The 17,207-nt window shown below is 40.1% G+C and overlaps 2 protein-coding genes across 4 annotated transcripts in view; one reads left to right on the forward strand and one right to left on the reverse strand.

The window, feature by feature from the left end:
* The window catches only part of LOC132582190 (phosphofurin acidic cluster sorting protein 2-like), a 100,650-nt gene that overhangs the window by 58,824 nt on the left and 24,619 nt on the right, over nucleotides 1-17,207 (forward strand). For both annotated transcript variants that reach the window (XM_060253693.1, XM_060253694.1), the window contains exon 17: nucleotides 8,134-8,242. In XM_060253693.1, the coding sequence (XP_060109676.1) occupies nucleotides 8,134-8,242 (109 nt within the window). The remainder of the gene's footprint in view (nucleotides 1-8,133; nucleotides 8,243-17,207) is intronic.
* SHISAL1 (shisa like 1) overlaps nucleotides 1-17,207 on the reverse strand; it is a 401,371-nt gene that overhangs the window by 53,161 nt on the left and 331,003 nt on the right. The gene's annotated exons all lie outside the window — the stretch shown is intronic.

Below are 17,207 nucleotides of genomic sequence, written 5' to 3' on the forward strand. Positions count from 1 at the left end.
TTTGTTTTGCCACAAAAAAAGGGATATACTCTTTTGCCACATTTTTATTTCACTTCCCGGGACTTCTATAGGGATATTCTGAAACAAAAAAAGAAACTTGGGCAAAACAAAGGTTTTTAACAAGTCAATTTTCTCTAATAAGTTAAGTTGGAGCTTTGACCAGGTAGTAAGATTTGTCTTAACTGTTTTATATAGTTGCTTATAATTTGCCTCAAACAGGTTAGATAATTCTATAGGGACTTGTATTCCTAGGTGGCGCCAGGATTTGTCAACCCACTTGAAGGGGAAAGTAGTTTTGATTTTTTGACGCACATCAGGAGGCACATTAATCGGGTAAATTTCTGATTTAGATACATTTATTGTGAAACCTGAGTACTTCCCAAAAGTTGTTATTACCTGCATTAGTTTAGTGAGTGAATTAATCGGATTCTTTAAGTACAGAACTGCGTCATCAGCAAAAAGACTAATCTTATGAACCTTTCCATTTATCTCCATTCCTTCAATATCAGGATCTGTACGTATCAGATGCGCTAGGGATTCAAGTGACAAAGCAAAAAGGATCGGGGATAAGGGGCAACCCTGACGCGTGCCTCTTGACAAGGCGATAGCATCAGAACTGAAATTATTAATAACTATTTGCGTTCTTGGGGAGTTATAAATGGCCATTATTGAATTCAGGAAGTTTTGTCCAAAGCCCATCTGTTTCAAAACCGCTTTTAAATATGCAATTTCCAATTTATCGAAAGCTTTCTCTGCATCTAGGGAAAAAATAAGAGAGGACGTTTGATTTGTTTTTCCGAAATGAATCAGGTTGAGTGTTCGCCTGATATTATCTGAGATGGATCGACCAGCGATGAAGCCTGTCTGATCTGGGTGGACATATAAATTAACAATTTTATTCAGCCTACGGGCTAAAACAGTGGAGAAAATTTTAAAATCATGATTAAGCAGTGAGATTGGACGATAAGACTTGGGATCCTGTTTGTCCTTTCCTTCTTTATGGATCACTATTGTTTTGGAATCTCTCCAAGTCTCAGGAATTACACCTTCTTTCATTACTAGATTACAGGTTGCAGTTAGTGGGGACAACAAGCTGGAGCTGAATTTTTTGTAGAATTCTATGGGAAAGCCATCGTTACCTACAGCTTTGTTATTTTTAATTGAGGATAGCGCTTCTTTAATTTCCAGTTCTGAAAATGGTCTATCCATGTATTCAGCGTCATTGTCAGATAATTTCTGTCCAAATTTCATGTCACTCAAATATTTTTTGAAGTCTCGATCCGTATCAATAGAAGACTTATACAAAGAAGTATAATAGTCTTGGAAGACCTTGATGATGTCTCGAGGTGCGACATGCACATCTCCTTGAGGTGACCTAATACAGTGAATCAGTGATTTAGCCTTATTTTGTTGGAGTCTAAATTTTAGTAATCTTAAAGATTTCGTAGTTTTGGTAATGTACCGCTGCTTCACATAAAGCAGCCTTTTTTTAATATCTGATGTTTCAATCAGCTCCAATTTATTTCTTTCCAGTGTAAGTTTTTTCAAAATTTTCTTTCCTCCAAATTTTATATGCCTTAATTCCAGCTCAGCTATTTTGGATTTAAGTTCCAGAATAGTTTTGTTTCTGTTTTTATTGCAAGCTGATGCCAATGAAATAAGGTTGCCTCTAAGTACTGCCTTAAAGGCGTCCCAGACTACATGTTGTGAGACACCACAGTCTGCATTATGCTGAAAGTACTCCTGTATCTGCTTATTTATTGTATCACATATATCATCTTTGGACAGGAGAAGTTTATTCAGCGACCAGGTCTGACCTTTATTGTCTAGTTCCTGTAAAGTGAATTCCGCTGATACCCATGAGTGGTCTGAGATAGTTCTAGACCCGATTTGAACATTGTGGGCACAGGCAAAGAGATCTGGAGAAGTTAGAACATAGTCAATCCTGGAGTATGAATTATGTGTGTGCGAAAAGTAGGTGTAATCACGCACTTTCTGGTTTAGTGACCTCCAGATATCTGTCAAATTATAAGAGCATAAAAGATTGTGTAGACCTGATTTCTTCGCGTTTCGGGATTTATCTCTCTTACCACCTGACCTATCAAGATTCAGGTCCACGATGCAGTTAAGATCACCACCAATGATGACCTCGCCATGTTTGAAGTCCAGCAATTCAGAGAAGACCTCCCTCAGAAAAGATGTTTGGCCACTGTTGGGTGCATAGACAGAAGCGATCGTTATGGGCTTGCCATTTAAAAGTCCTTTAACAAATATATATCTTCTTTTAGGGTCTATTATAGAATTTTGCAAATTGAAGGCAGTAGTTTTCGATATTAGTATTGCCACCCCCCTTGCCTTTGATGATCCTGGTGCATGAAAGACCTGGGTGAACCATTTGGAGCGTAGGCCAAAAGGTGCTCGTTTTTTTACGTGGGTTTCCTGCAGACAGACCACATTTGGATGTTCTTTGGCTAAGAAATTAGAAATACGTGTGCGTTTAATTGGATTTTTAAAACCCCTGCAATTCCACGTTAAAAATTTTAAACTTTTAGACATTGCAAGCACTAGATTTAATTTTAAGTAGGTTACCAAGAATTTAGTCAGATTATGTAATTGTAGATTTATCTGAAACAGATAGTGTATGCTATACCGTATTGCAACCCTTACTAACTAAAAAGAATCTAAATAACAACAAAATGGGGATAAGGACTGGAACTTGGCACCACTACGTGTGCTGACAAAAGTAAAAATGTAAGTCCTACTACCTATTACCCAAATTCTGGGTGGAGTTTCACAGCCTCCTGGTGCACAGGAAGCTAGGGAAAAAACCTTAGGTTTCCCTAATTAGAAACTATTAAATCTCTTCTAGGAGGGCTAAAGCTTCAGTCAAAACACAAAAACTCTGTTACCTCCCCCTTCCCCAATTTTACCTTAACAGTTTAAAACTCCAATAATTATTTGCTCATGAGGAACAAAATTTGAGCTCTGCAATAAGTATCTTTGAACTTAGCCTTAATGCAACCTAGATGGTAGTTCTGCAAAAATTTTGAAAAAACAGGTTATAACCTATGGAAGTTAGAAGCAATAACACCAATGTTTAAAATAATGCGCTTAGTAGTTCAGAAATATTCCAATGTAACAATTAATCCTGCTGTAGGATAGACTCTGGCATAAAGACAAACAAGGCAGTATTTTAAACCTTAACAATAGGCTAATAAATCAGAGGTAATAAAATCTACAGTTTAAAATCATCCATACTGTAGGCTGGATCCAACACGCTAGTATTTTCCCTTTCATTTAGTCAACTAGCATTAACCAATTATATTAAGAAGTGTATTTTAAAGAATTCATCAAAACAGTTTTTTAAGGTCACCCCAAAAAGAAATTAGATTACCACAGAATTAATTCATTAAGATATTGTTAACACTTCAATTTTCCCTTAATACAAGATCATAAAAATAACAAATAATAATAAATTCATTAAATAGTAGGATTTATAATTAATACCCCTGAAGTTCAAAAAAGTAGCCCTGTAGATGCTTTAAGTATTAAATTTCATCCATTTAGACAAGCTGGATAGTGCAGGTAAGTTCAAAAAAACAAACAAACATAAGTATATACATGAGTTTATTTGCTTTGCTAACCACCCTCCTGCTAAAAGCAAAGCAAAAAAACACAAAAAAACAAAACAAAAACAAAACAGTTGCATATTAGTTAACGATTTTCCTACCACCATTGTATTAATTAGAGCCCAACGGGGCCTTCGCTAATGAGAGAGCTTTAACTGAGCTAATAATATTTGTATAAAGTTATAGCTGCCTAAACCACTTCTTCAGGTGCTGATTTGTCTTCAGCGGTTTTAAAGTTGCTTCGCAGTTCATCCTCTTCATCCTCCGTGTATTTTATAGATAGTGCGTTCAGGAGAGCAAGACCGGACTGCGCGTCCTGGGCTTTGTAAAAGGCGCCATTTTTGAACAACAGAAGATCTGATGTCGGGCTCCATCTGAATCTCAGATTACTAGCGTGGAGCTTGCTTGAAACAATCTTTAATTTCTTTCTTTTCTCAAGAGCTTCTGGCGAAAGGTCCAGCAGTATTAGGATCTTCTTCCCGTTATATGTAGCACCGTCTCTTTGTCCTGCTTTTTGCAAGATAAGATCTTTAATTCTAGTGTTTGAGAACTGGACAAGAATGTCCCTGGTGAAACTGCGCCGGTGTGGTAAAATGGCGCCTAGTCTCTGCACTCTAATTATGCTAGACGCCATATTCTCAGGTAGTGAAAAAGTCGTCTGCAGCCAGTCCGCTACAAAGATCAGCAAATCTTTCTTCTCCTCAGCTCCCTCATCAAACCCGCGAAGTTTAATATTTAAAGCCCGCCATTTATTTTCAAGGAGCGTCAGTCTAGTCTGCAGTTTAGATTCGTTTTCTCTCAGCACAGTCAGTTCCCCTTTAAGGGACAAGCCTAGCTCAGCAGAGCGTTCAGCTATGCTCGCTGTTGTATTCAGATCTTCTGACAGTTCGTTAATTTTCTCCTTTAGGGGTTTAATGTGCTCAGTAATAGCTTCATTGAAGTACTTGTGGATATCCAATCTTAAGAGATCTAAGTCTTTTTTATTAATCGGCCTCTCCTCCTCATGATCTGAAAGGGCCGCGTCGTTAGATTGCGAGGAGGTCGGGCTGGGCGCCATATTTAGTGTGCTTGGGGAGCGCGAAGTCGAGGCACCAACCTTTACCGCAGTTTCTGAAGCAAAGAACGCTGATACCGGCTTTTTGCTTTTCGGATCTTGTTTCTTTTTGGATCGCACCGCTTTCCCTTTAACTTTTGTTGACATCGGAGTTCAAATCGTTGAGTTGCACAGGATTTGGGGAAGGAGGAGGCTGGAGCTAGCCTAATTCGCGTCCGCCATTAAATCGCGACGCTCCGCCCCCCGAAGTTGCCCCTTTTGAAATTAAACATGGGCGTGTTTGACTTCCAAGGAGTTTATTATTTACATGCATGTTGACGTTGATATCCCACTTGTCAGTTTTTCCTACTGGCTTGGCATCTCTTCCTACCTGTAACAAATACTGTGTTTCACTGAGGATGAATTTTAGGGTCACTTCCCTTCTAGTTGGCTTCTTTGCTAACCGTTCTTGGGAACAGAATGTCTAGAAATTTTGTCATGATTTGACCGGACAAATGTCTGCTCAAATTATGACAGAGAGATGCTAGATTTCTAGAGATGCTAAGTGACCATGCTCTTAAACAATTAGTGATAAAGCTGTAACTTAAGTCCTACATTATTACAGTACAGTCTCATTTGGTATCTTTGACTTTTCCTCCACCTTTAAATCAGAACTTTGTAGGGGAGGTTTTTTTGGGGGGGGTGGGGGAGGTGTTGTTCGTAATGCATTTCAAGCATGGAGTTATTTTTCAGGCCTGCTACTTCCACCCACACCAATTCTGTGGAGAAGTTTGTCCCCCCCCCCACTTTTTTTTGTTTCTTCAGCTTTTTCAGGTAGAAAGTAACCAACTTCAACATGGCCTTCCCTATACTTCCTGTAGAGTTTATTTCCAGGGATGTCCAAATCCCACTGATCTGTCTCATTACACCCAGTTTCTGCTATATCCATTGCAGTCATACCTTCTTTTAAGAACCTAAGAGAAGCCATGTTGGATCAGGCCAATGACCCATCCAGTCCAGCACTCTGACCGTTTTCGCACTAGCGTTTAACCCGAGGTGGCATCCCATTTTTCTCTGGGGCATTTGCTGGATTTCGCACATGTTACTCCGCATCCTCCTTCTGATCCGCTGCTTAACCATTTCCACCGCGCGGTATCTGGATGCTCATTTTTGCGGAGTTTCCGAAAACCTGCAGATCCAATCCACAGAACTTGCAGTGGGAAAATCATCCCATTTCACAGCGACTGCTTTTGGGGGCGTTACCTTCCATTGCCGGATAGTCCTCCCACTGCCTCCCCCTTTGACGTCATATGCAACTCATCAGCCGACATCTGCCCATCCTTTTTTTTTTTAGCATTTTTACTTGATTGCGTTACAACGATATTTCAAAGCAGTGGAATTCCGCCATCCACTTCATCATACATAAGGGTTGATCCAAGTGGGCAGCCGTGTTGAATTGAAGCAATAGAACCAGGTGATAGACGTTAACACCTTTAATCACGAACACCATTCTTATGCTGGCTCGCCCGTTCTCTCCCACATCAGTTGTAGAACCTCTTTGGGATGGCCTTCACCGATTAAAAAGATAGAGGGACTTGCCTATGTGATTTTCACCATCTGCTGAAATAGCACCAGAATGTTAATTTTAGTAATTTTAGAATCTTAATTAAACTGTTAAATTAGCTATTGTTTTTAAATATTATTGTATAATTTACTGTATTTGATGTTGTTAGCCGCCCTGAGCCTGCTTTGGCGGGGAGGGCGGGATATAAATAAAATGATTGATTGATTGAGAACTGAGCAGTGCGTTCACATAAGTCCTAAATGGTAGCATTGGGGAGGGACTGTGGCTCAGTGGTAGAGCATCTGCTTGGGAAGCAGAAGGTCCCAGGTTCAATCCCCGGCATCTCCAACTAAAAAGGGTCCAGGCAAATAGGCATAAAAAACCTCAGCTTGAGACCCTGGAGAGCCGCTGCCAGTCTGAGTAGACAATACTGACTTTGATGGGCCCAGGGTCTGATTCAGTAGAAGGCAGCTTCATATGTTCATATGTTCATTGCGTTACTATGATATTTCACAGTGGCGAAATTCTGCCATCCATTAAATGCAACACATTATCATACATAAGGGTTGATCCAAGTGGTGCAGCTGTGTTGGTCTGAAGCAATAGAACAAAGTGCTAGACGAGTGCACCTTTAAGACCAACTAAGTTTTATTCAGAATGGAAGCTTTCGTATGCTCTTAAGCAGACTGAGTTGCCTTGCTGCGTGTAGGCAAAAAACCAGCACCTCCATCATGGAATAAAGGCATGCCATACTTTCAGTCTCAAGATTCTCCATTGTGAATGAGGATATCGCAATAGAAATGGCTGTGGGGGAGTGGGTGGGTTCGTCTTTCAAAACCCGGCACAGGATGCTAGAGCCAATAGTAAAGCTCGAATATCACACGTGATGTAGTTAGCCCGCAAAAAAAGGGGGGAGGGACCCCATTCACGTTACTTTTGTTATGTTGTTACGCAATAACGCAACCACGCATGCACTTAATAAAAAGGGGGGGGGCTCAAATTTGATATGACTTTGATGCCAATCCGATGCTAATGTGAAAACAGTTTGGCGCGGGGCTGCACACAAAGCGACCTTGCATAAGAGACCCTAGTGTGAAATCCGCGAAAATGATTCGGAAAGAATCGCTCCGCAGATAAACGCTAAACGCGAAATCGGTCTCTGTGTCACACAGTGGCAAAAAAACCCAAGTGCCATCAAGAGGTCCACCAGTGGGGCTAGAAGCCCACTGTGCCCCTCCCCAAGCACAAGAATACAAAGCATCACTGCCTCAGACAGAGAGTTCCAACAATAAGCTGTGGCTAATAGTCACTGATGGACCGCTGCTCCATCTGCTTATCCATTCCCCTCTTGAAGCTGTCTATGCTTGTAGCCACCACCACCTCCTGTGGCAGTGAATTCCACATGTATTCCATCTTTGAGCCAAGGTTTCTAGTATTGTGATATTAAACACTGATATGTCTCATCCTTTAAAAAATGTGTATGATTTTGACTGTCTCCTTGAGATGAGGACTGTTTATTAACAATCACTCAACCATAAATGTTATGCTGTGTGACCTTTTGAATGTTAAGTGCCCACATCAGGTTCCATTGCATTTCAAGCGAAGCTCATCTGTATTGTAAGGCTGGACCTGTCCCAAAACGTCACCCAGATCTAGTCTCATCCACATATTGAGAATCCTTAGTCTGTTCAGCTGATCCTGCATTTGGAACAGTCTCAGTTCAGATTGCTTTTGGGCTGATCTAGCGGCGCAGTTGTTACTGCAATCCTATGCAGAGTAACTCCAATCTAAGCTAATTGAAATGAATATGCTTAGCTTGGAGTGACTCTTTTTAGGATTGCAATGTTATCATTCTTACGAAGCACACAATAAATAATCCTGTTGTTTGTGTTTGTTTGTTATTGCAGTCCAGGAATCACCAGATATTGTCTCCCGAATAACCCAATATATAGCAGGAGCAAACTGTGCGCACCAGTTACCAATTGCAGAGGCCATGTTGACATATAAGCAGAAAAGGTATGTAACTTTGAAAGAAAATTTTTAAGTAATGGAAAACATCTGGCAGTTGGGCAACCGCCTTTCAGTTCTGAAATGTCTTCTTAGAAGAAAGCCGTGTCATTCTGACTCTATTTTCCCTGTTTGTGATAGGGTACAAATCATACTCTGGGTTCAGAGTAGTTCTGCTCATAGTGAAGTGATAATAAGGACTAGGGCTTTCTTTTTAATAAAAGAAATTGTGGCTCTAAAGTGGCCCTTGTGGTCAATTGGAGAGCCAGTTTGGTGCAGTGGTTAAGTGTGTGGACTCTTATCTGGGAGAACCAGGTTTGATTCCCCTCTCCTCCACTTGCACCTGCTGGAATGGCCTTGGGTCAGCCATAGCTCTGGCAGAAAGGGCAGCTGCTGTGAGAGCCCTCTCCAGCCCCACCCACCTCACAGGGTGTCTGTTGTGGGGGAGGAAGGTAAAGGAGATTGTGAGCCGCTTTGAGACTCTTCGGAGTGGAGGGCGGGATATAAATCCAATATCTTCTTCTTCTTCAATTCAAACCAGAGCTACAATTTGTACAGCAGTCCAAATATGACAGAACAAAGCTGCAAGTAGTGGTTTCCTTATGCTGCCTTTACAACGATGCCATCGCTTCCCATGCCACTGAGATCATGTGAGGCGTTCCCCACCTAACTGCAACGAAAGCATTTGTACACCAAAATGTTCAGGATCATGTCATATACAAAATGTTTTCTGAACCTTCTTTCCAAAAATTTTTTCCTGGAGCTCTTTAGGTGCCCCTTTCACTTTTTCATTCCATTCTGATGTATGCAGCCCAGAATCTCCAATGTTTTTTGAAACAGTTCAGATAGAAGCATGAAACAAAATATATGTAAGAGCACATCTTAAGCTTGGGATTTCTGTATAATGCAAGCTGTATTGTGACCTAAATAATTTAAGAATTTGTTATTGTTTTCCCTTTAGATCTTCATTTAACTACCGATAGTTTTTAATTTCATTGTCATTATTTGCTGCATTAAGTTTGTCATGGGAGAAAGCAGAATACAAGCTACAAATAATTATTTAAAGTTTATGTACACTGCTAAATAGCTTTAGTAGTTTCCGTTTGTTCTATAAAACACGGTGTTCTAAACACAAATGGGCATGAAATTACGTAACAGTCTACCAAAATAAAATGTATACAAGTGTAAGACTTCTTGATTTCCCTTTTTCTTGAAGAAGTTACAGTTAGGATTAATCTTTAGATTTAAGAAATGTGTTAAAATCTAAAATTTCACTAATCATTCCTTGGAGAATATCAATAATTAAATGAAGACTTTTAAAAATGTTGTGATCAACATATTTTGATTATAGTACATAATGAATTACATGTTAATTCAAAGCATATAGTGATTGTCCTGTGCTAAGAAGTGTTCCCAGCCCCCCAGAGGGTTACTAGTACATTCTCTCTGTTATTTCAATAGATATGAGTTCTATATGGAGCAGACTGATAAAGCAGGAAAGGCACTCTAAAAAGAGTTAATGTGGGGGGATAATTTTGGAATAGTTTCTGTATGTGATTCAGCATTGTCCTGAGCATTTCAGAGTAAGAATGATTTTTTGTTGCAGTTCATTTGAGGTTTAAACCACAGGTTGAGTTGAATCCAATGGATTGTTTCTATGGACCGTAGAGTTTCCATCATCAGAATGTGATTTTCTTGCCTCCACTGAGGATTCAGGAATAGCATTGGGGATATTTGGGTTGCAGCAGGGGGCAAGGAAGTCACAAACCATGACAGAAGAATTTCCATCTGCAACATAAAATCATAGAGTTGGAAGGGACCTCCAGGGTCATCTAGTCCAATCCCCTGCACAATGCAGGAAACTCACATATCCCTCCTCCTAAATTCACAGGATCTTCATTGCTGTCAGATGGCCATCTAGCCTCTGTTTAAAAACCTCCAAGGAAGGAGAGCCCACCGCAGCAGAAGAATTTCCATCTGCAACATTGTTGTGTTGGATCAATCCCATTGCCAGGATATCATGTTACCTGTCTGAAAAGATTAAGAGAAGGGATTGCCATGATTTCAGAACAATGACTGGAAAAGGAGAGGAGAAAATATTCTAGGTATTGTTGGAAAGGTCCAGAAAAATGAGAAACAAGGCAGCCATATGGCTGTACTTAATATTTTACTCTTTTAGCATGAAATCCTCCTTCATCTAAGAGAAAGGAAAAATCTTTCCAAAAGCTAGAAGCAAGAATTTAATTATTATTAAGGAATTGATAATACGCCTTTTTAGTCTCTGTTTTCTAAAACAATTTAGGATTTTGTAAACTCCTTCCATCAATGATAATGTTACCTGCACACTGCTAATATACAGACGGCATATTTCCTCCCTCACAGAGAGCATAACCATGCTTCCTGAAAGATATCACAGCACCTTAACCTGCATACCACCTAATGCAGTCATTCACCATCAAGTGGGAAATGGCTTGTGCTTATAGCTAGGATTTTGAATCCTTTGGCAGTAGCTCCTTTGCCAAGGAAAATACCATGGATGTGAAAAGATGAAAGGAATGCCATTGGAATCCCAAGAGTCAGTCAAGTCCACCGCCTTTGGTAGGGGAGGTACACATGGAAATCTCTGTTCTCCACCTCCCCCATGTACACACCAGATAGGAACATGTGGGCATGCCTGTAACGTATGATCACAGCGCCAGGACTTTAGAATAACAACATTATGCATGGTGGACTGTGTTAATTTGTTGTTTTGCAAGCCTCAGTGCTTCAGTCTTTTTTATTCTCAGATAATAAGGTATCAAAATGGGAATCTCTGTTCCCAAATAAGATATTGCTTTCTCATCGTGCATGCTTAATAAGTGTGGAGGAAGTAATATTGTGATTTACCATGAGTGGTCCTTATTAGTGTTTGTAAAGGGTCCTGCAAAATCCATGTGGGTGGAGTAGATAGAGCTGCTTGGTTAGCTTAGATTGTGGGCTTTATTCAAATGAAGATGAGTAATACGAAGGATTTTACTTATTAATTAATGGATTATGAATGTGACTGAATTATTTGGCATTGCTTTTGAATTATGGTGAAGTTGACTGGGGGTTTAGTTGCTTGTACTCTTCATTAAAGAGCCACGTGGTGCAGAGTAGTAAAGCTGCAGTACTGCAGTCCAAAGCTCTGCTCACAACCTGAGTTCGATCCCGGCGGAAGCTGGGTTCAGGTTGACTCAGCCTTCAATCCTTCCAAGGTTGGTAAAATGACTATCCAGCTTGCTGGGCGGAAAGTGTAGATGACTTGGGAAGGCGATGGCAAACCACTCCATAAAAAGTCTGCTCTGAAAACGTTGTGAAAGCAACGTCACCCCAGAGTCAGAAACGACTATTGTTTGCTCAGGGGACTACCTTTACCTTTTTACTCTTCATTAATTGTGCAATAATGGTGTTGTGTTATGAATTTTTGAATATATGGATTATTTGGGTAACTGAGAAAAATAACATATTTTTTCTTTTAAAAAATGACCAAAACAAATACTGAAGAAAATGAGGAAGAAGAAAGTGTTTAATATAAGCAAGGCAAATGTTTAAATAGTTGTCTGTCATTGATTTTAAGGGTTCTGAAAGCAGATTAACTCAGACGTTATTAGATAGGGAGAAGCTTCTTAAAGAAAAATAGAATGAATTAAATGAATTAGAAAGGATTTTAGAAACTAAAAGTTCAATGGATATTAAATTAGATAGGAAATGGGAAAAATCCTAATCGGGAAGAAACTTGGAACAATATGACCAACAAATCCTTATGAAAATTACAAAGTGGACCAAAAAGCTAAAGATATGACAAGATATATTGGGTACAGTCCAGCTAAATTTACAGGAAGTATTAAATGAGAATATAATTTAAGAGAATTGTCTGAAACACTGGAAAATCTTGGTTTAGTTAATTATTTAAAGAATGCTAAGATGCTTATGAAAGTTTTATTAAAGAATTGTATGAAAGTTGAGGAGGAATTAGTAGTATTATGCATATAGCATAGGATTTTGTGGCAAAACAATTCAATTAACCTAAGGACATATCCTTATTATGCTATTTGTGTTTTACTCTCCAAGGTCACCCAGCAGGTGCATGTGGAGTGGGGAATCGAACCTGATTCTCCAGATTAGAGTCCACTGCTCTTAACCACTACACCAAACTAGCTCTCTGAGGAAATCTGTGGAGTTTTTAATATATATATAGCGCTATAGTAAAAATAAGGGTTCCCTGACTTTTTTGAGCCTCTGGACATCTTTAGAAATCTGTCAGAGAGCGGTGGCTGCAATGGCTGTCACAAGAGGTAGGACCAACCACAAAAGGTCAGGGAGTGAAGTCATGCATAGTTCTAATAGTAAATCATTTAAAGGAGAAAGTTTGTTCAAAATTAACATATTGTTTAAAAATACTTTCCTACGTACACAAAGCTTACTTTCAGTTACACCGTGAAGATACTTGTGCTGTGGTGGCGACAGCTTCAAAAGCAACTTTTTAAAAAGTTTGCACAGATCTTCGCTGACCAATCAGAAGTCCAGCTGGGTAAAAGCCCTTCGTGATGCCTCCAGCTTTCTAAAAACACTTGGCTGGTACCAGGAAAGGTGCCAGTGGGGGCCCCCAGGTGCCATGTTGGGGACTCCTGGTATAATGGATCAGCTCAGGAGGTGACTTCTGCAAGGGGATAAACTTTTCCTATTTGTTGTTGTCTTAGACAACATTTCTTCAACCCCAGCTCCATTTCTTTATTTTATGTTCTTAAGTATTTTTGCTGCTGGATGGAATTTGTTTTACCACAATTTGCATTCAGTTCCTTGAAATGATGGTCTTTCATTGCTGTAACCTGCCCAACCCAGTGCATTATTCTGCTTTACCAGGAATCTTTGATGTTAGATTAAGATGTTTGTATCATAATTTCCTTGCGGATTGTTCATATTTGTAATCTGCCCTGAGTTCCAGTGAGAATGGTGGACTCTAAATGAAATTAGTAATAAGAATATGTGCTAGAGCATGTCTTCATGATCATTTTTGCCATGTGGAAATATTGTTGTTTCATTTTGTTTACATTTAACTCCTGCATCACCTGGACTATGGGAATTCAGCTTCTCTGTCTTCTCCCCCCTACCCAAAAGTAGGCACTCATGAAAACTCAAGAGGCATGGGAGCTCATGTGCCAGTGCCCTTCTATTTCTGTTCCATCAAGATGGGATGATATGAGGCCCTGCAGCAGCTCCTCCCCATGCCAGCGTCATCTCAGAGAAAATGGGTGAATACTGGCAGGGAGAGAAGACGCAGAGTGGGGTCCTCCCCAAGTGTTCTGAGTTTCCACATTAATGATGGAGGTGCAGTGGGGACCCAAAGTGCCTTACATCATTCCCCTCTCTATTTTATCCTCACAACAACCCTGTGAAGTAGGTTAGTGTGAGAAAGAGTGTCTGGTCCAAGGTTGCTCAGTTTTTGGTTCCTGTGCTACTGGGGTAATGCAAGAACCCAGCTTTAAAAGTGGTACTAGTTTGTATTGTAAGTACAATAATGTATTTTCTTCTTTTGGTTGCTTGCGGAAAAGGAAAAAGAGCTTTCATTTTGATTTTAATATAAGGTAATAGTTTCTCTAGATTTCCTTCCCATCCTGTTATCCCACCTTTTTCCTGGGCTGATTTTTTTATTGCTCATTTAACAGTCTACTGCATACTGTTTTGCTCCTTGGCAGCAGAATTCATGGTCCAAATGGTTAAGAGCTCATGTTTCGTAAATGTATTTTGTGAATCATATGGACTTTCTCTTCAAACAGAACTTATTTCTTTATTTCCTTCATTTATAAATGGAGGCGAGGAGAATGATGTAAGCTGCTTTGGTTCCTCATTGGGGAGAAAGGCAGGGTATAAATGATATAAATAAATCCCCAGACTTTCTCCCCAGTGGGGACCTAGAATAGCTTATACCATGCTCCTCTCCACCATTTTAGTGTCACAACAATCCTGTGAAGTAGGTTCAATTGGGGGAAAAAACTTATGCACTGATTCACTTAATCCAGCAGCTTCTCCTTGTAGTGAGTTTCCATGGCAGAGTGGGGATTTGAACCTGGGTCTCAAAGTCCACCCATTACACTACACTATTTTGGGCAGAAACAAGAATTGTAAAAATTGTAATAGCCATTGCCAAATGTAGTGAGCTAAATACTGTCAGGTATCAGTGGGCTAGACCGGAGTGACTATGCCTAGAATTACAAGAATTGCTACATGCTTATATTATAGGAATAAAGGCTGCAGTCTTCAGTTTATCCCTCTGAAACTCAAAGCACCGACTTGGGGCTAAGTGTAGTTAACCCTCGGATTGAACATTTCTTTCCCTGTCCATGTATCGCTTGACATAGACTCTGGCAAAAGGCCACACTAACATGGACCCTGAAAAAGCAATGTCCGTTAGAACTTAAATGGGAGGCCACACCTTGCTGACAGGACTGAAGCAAGGGGAAATTAAAAGACAGTTCTGCTCATTTTTATTTTTTCATCATTACTCTTGATTTTTACATATATATTTAGAGTTACATATATATTTTTACACCATCCTTTCTCCAAAGAAGTCTTGGGAGCAAAATAGTGATGGAACAGTTTTTATACACGATGGTAGCCAAAACCCAGGCATAAGCCTTGTGGTGACAGCCAGAGAAGATATCAGCCCTTTCTAAACTTATGGTGGCAACTGGGCAATGAAAACCTTAATCACTTACATGGAATGACCAGGTATGGATCACACAGCAGAATGAAAGTTGTGAACTGCCCTTCCCCTGTGCAAGCACCAGTCGTTTCTGACTCTGGGTGACATTGCTTTCATGGCAGACTTTTTATGGGGTGGTTTGCCATTGCCTTCCCCAGTCTTTTACACTTTCCCCCCAGCAAGCTGGGTACTCATTTTACAGACCTCGGAAGGATGGAAGGCTGAGTCAACCTTGGGCCGGCTACCTGAATCCAGCTTCCGCCGGAATCGAACTCAGGTCATGAGCAGAGAGTTCAGACCACAGTACTGCAGTACTGCTGCTTTACCACTCTACGCCGCGGGGTAAAAGACAGCACTCCCAGGGAAATGAGACAAGCATAGCCTGTGAACCAGCGAGGCAGGGAGAGACGATCAGCTGGACACCCACACCATTCACAGAACTTCTCACTGTGTACCCAACCAATGGAGCCAGAACAGAGCGACCGGGGCGGGGGGGGGGAGTATAATTTGAGAGAGACTTCCCTGACCAACAAAGAATCAGTGAGAGCCTGATGTATGTGTGGACATAATTACCCATTAATGGAATGACAAGATGCTCTTCCTTTGAAAATTTCACCAGGCCCTCCTTCCTGGGCACCACTTAATGCAAAAAGGAAAAAAAACCCACTGCTGTATTCAGAGAGTGCCTATCCTTAGATACCCCATAGGTTACACTAAATATAGATGAGATGCAAATATAAAAGGTGACAGAAGTATACAGAGAATGTTTATAATAACTAATGCAAAGAAATAGAAGAGAACAACAAAAAAGGAAGAACAAGATCTGTTCCACAAGATAGAGGACATTGAAAAGAAATTCAAACCAAGACTAGGATGCTGAAAGATCAACACGGAAACACATTAAGTGGACACGACAAAATAAAGGATGGAAACAGTACACTGGAGAACTATACAGAAGACATGAAAGGGATGACAGATTCCTTCAAAGAAGAATCTTTTGATGAGGAAACTGCTGTTTTAGAAAGTGAAGTGAAAGCATCATTCAAAGCAGTTGGGAGAAACAAATCACTAGAAGTAGATGGGAAATCAATACAGCCAGTTTGGTATCGTGGTTAAGTGTGCAGACTATAATCTGGGAGAATCGGGTTTGATTCCCCACTTCTCTACATGCACCTTTTGAGTGACCTTTGTGTCAGTCACAATTCTTGAAAGAGCTCTCTCAGCCCCGCTTACCTCAAAGGGTGTCTGTTGTGGGGAGGGGAAGGGAAAGGAGATTGTAAGCCACTCTGAGACTCCACGTGGGCAGGGTATAAATCCAATATATTCTTCTATTTCAAGCCACAGAAATTGAATCCATCAAAATCATAAGACTATGCTAACAAATATGGAAAATGAAACAATAGCTACAGACTGGGAATGCTCAGTGTACATTCCAAATCTGACAAAGATGTCAAAGACTGCAGCAACTATCAGACCATTGCATTAATTTCCTACACAGGCAACATGATGCTTAAAATTTTGGAATGAAGATTTTTATCGTATATGGAATGAGAAATGCTAGATGTTCAAGCTAGATTCAGAAAGGGAAGACACACCAAGGGCCATATTACAGATTTACAATGGTTACTGGAGCATTCCAGAGAATTTCAGAAGAAAACCAGTCTGTGTTTTATACATAGCAGTAATGCTTTCTGCTGTATGGATCATGAAAAGCTATGGATGGTTTTTAAAGCAATGGGTGCCTTCACGCCACACCAGATTGTTTTGATGCATAGTGTGTAGTCTGGACAGCAGGCAGCAGTCAGGACAGAATATGGAGAAACAATGCTTTTCAGTTGACAAAGGCGTTAGACAAGGATGCAATCTATATACAGAACATATCATAAGGAAAGCTGGGTTAGATTTAAATGAAGGTGGAGTGAAAACTGGTGGAAAGAACATTAACAATTTGAGATATGCAGATGACAGGTTGCTGACAGAAAACAGTGAAGACTTGAAATGGTTATTGATGAAGGTTAAAGGAAAAAGTGCCAAAATGGGATTACAGCTGAACATCAAGAAGTAAAAAATAACAACTGTAGAATTATACACATTTAAGGTTGATGATGAAGAAATAGAAATTGTTAAAAGATTTTCTGGTTTTTGGCTCATATTATCAACCAAAAGAGTAACAGCTATCAAGAAATTGGACGGAGTTTGAGACTTGAAAGGGCAATCATGAAAGTTTCTTAAGTGTAGGGAAGTGTTGCT

Source organism: Heteronotia binoei, chromosome 14 (genome assembly GCF_032191835.1).
Source record: "Heteronotia binoei isolate CCM8104 ecotype False Entrance Well chromosome 14, APGP_CSIRO_Hbin_v1, whole genome shotgun sequence".
Lineage (NCBI taxonomy): Eukaryota > Metazoa > Chordata > Lepidosauria > Squamata > Gekkonidae > Heteronotia > Heteronotia binoei.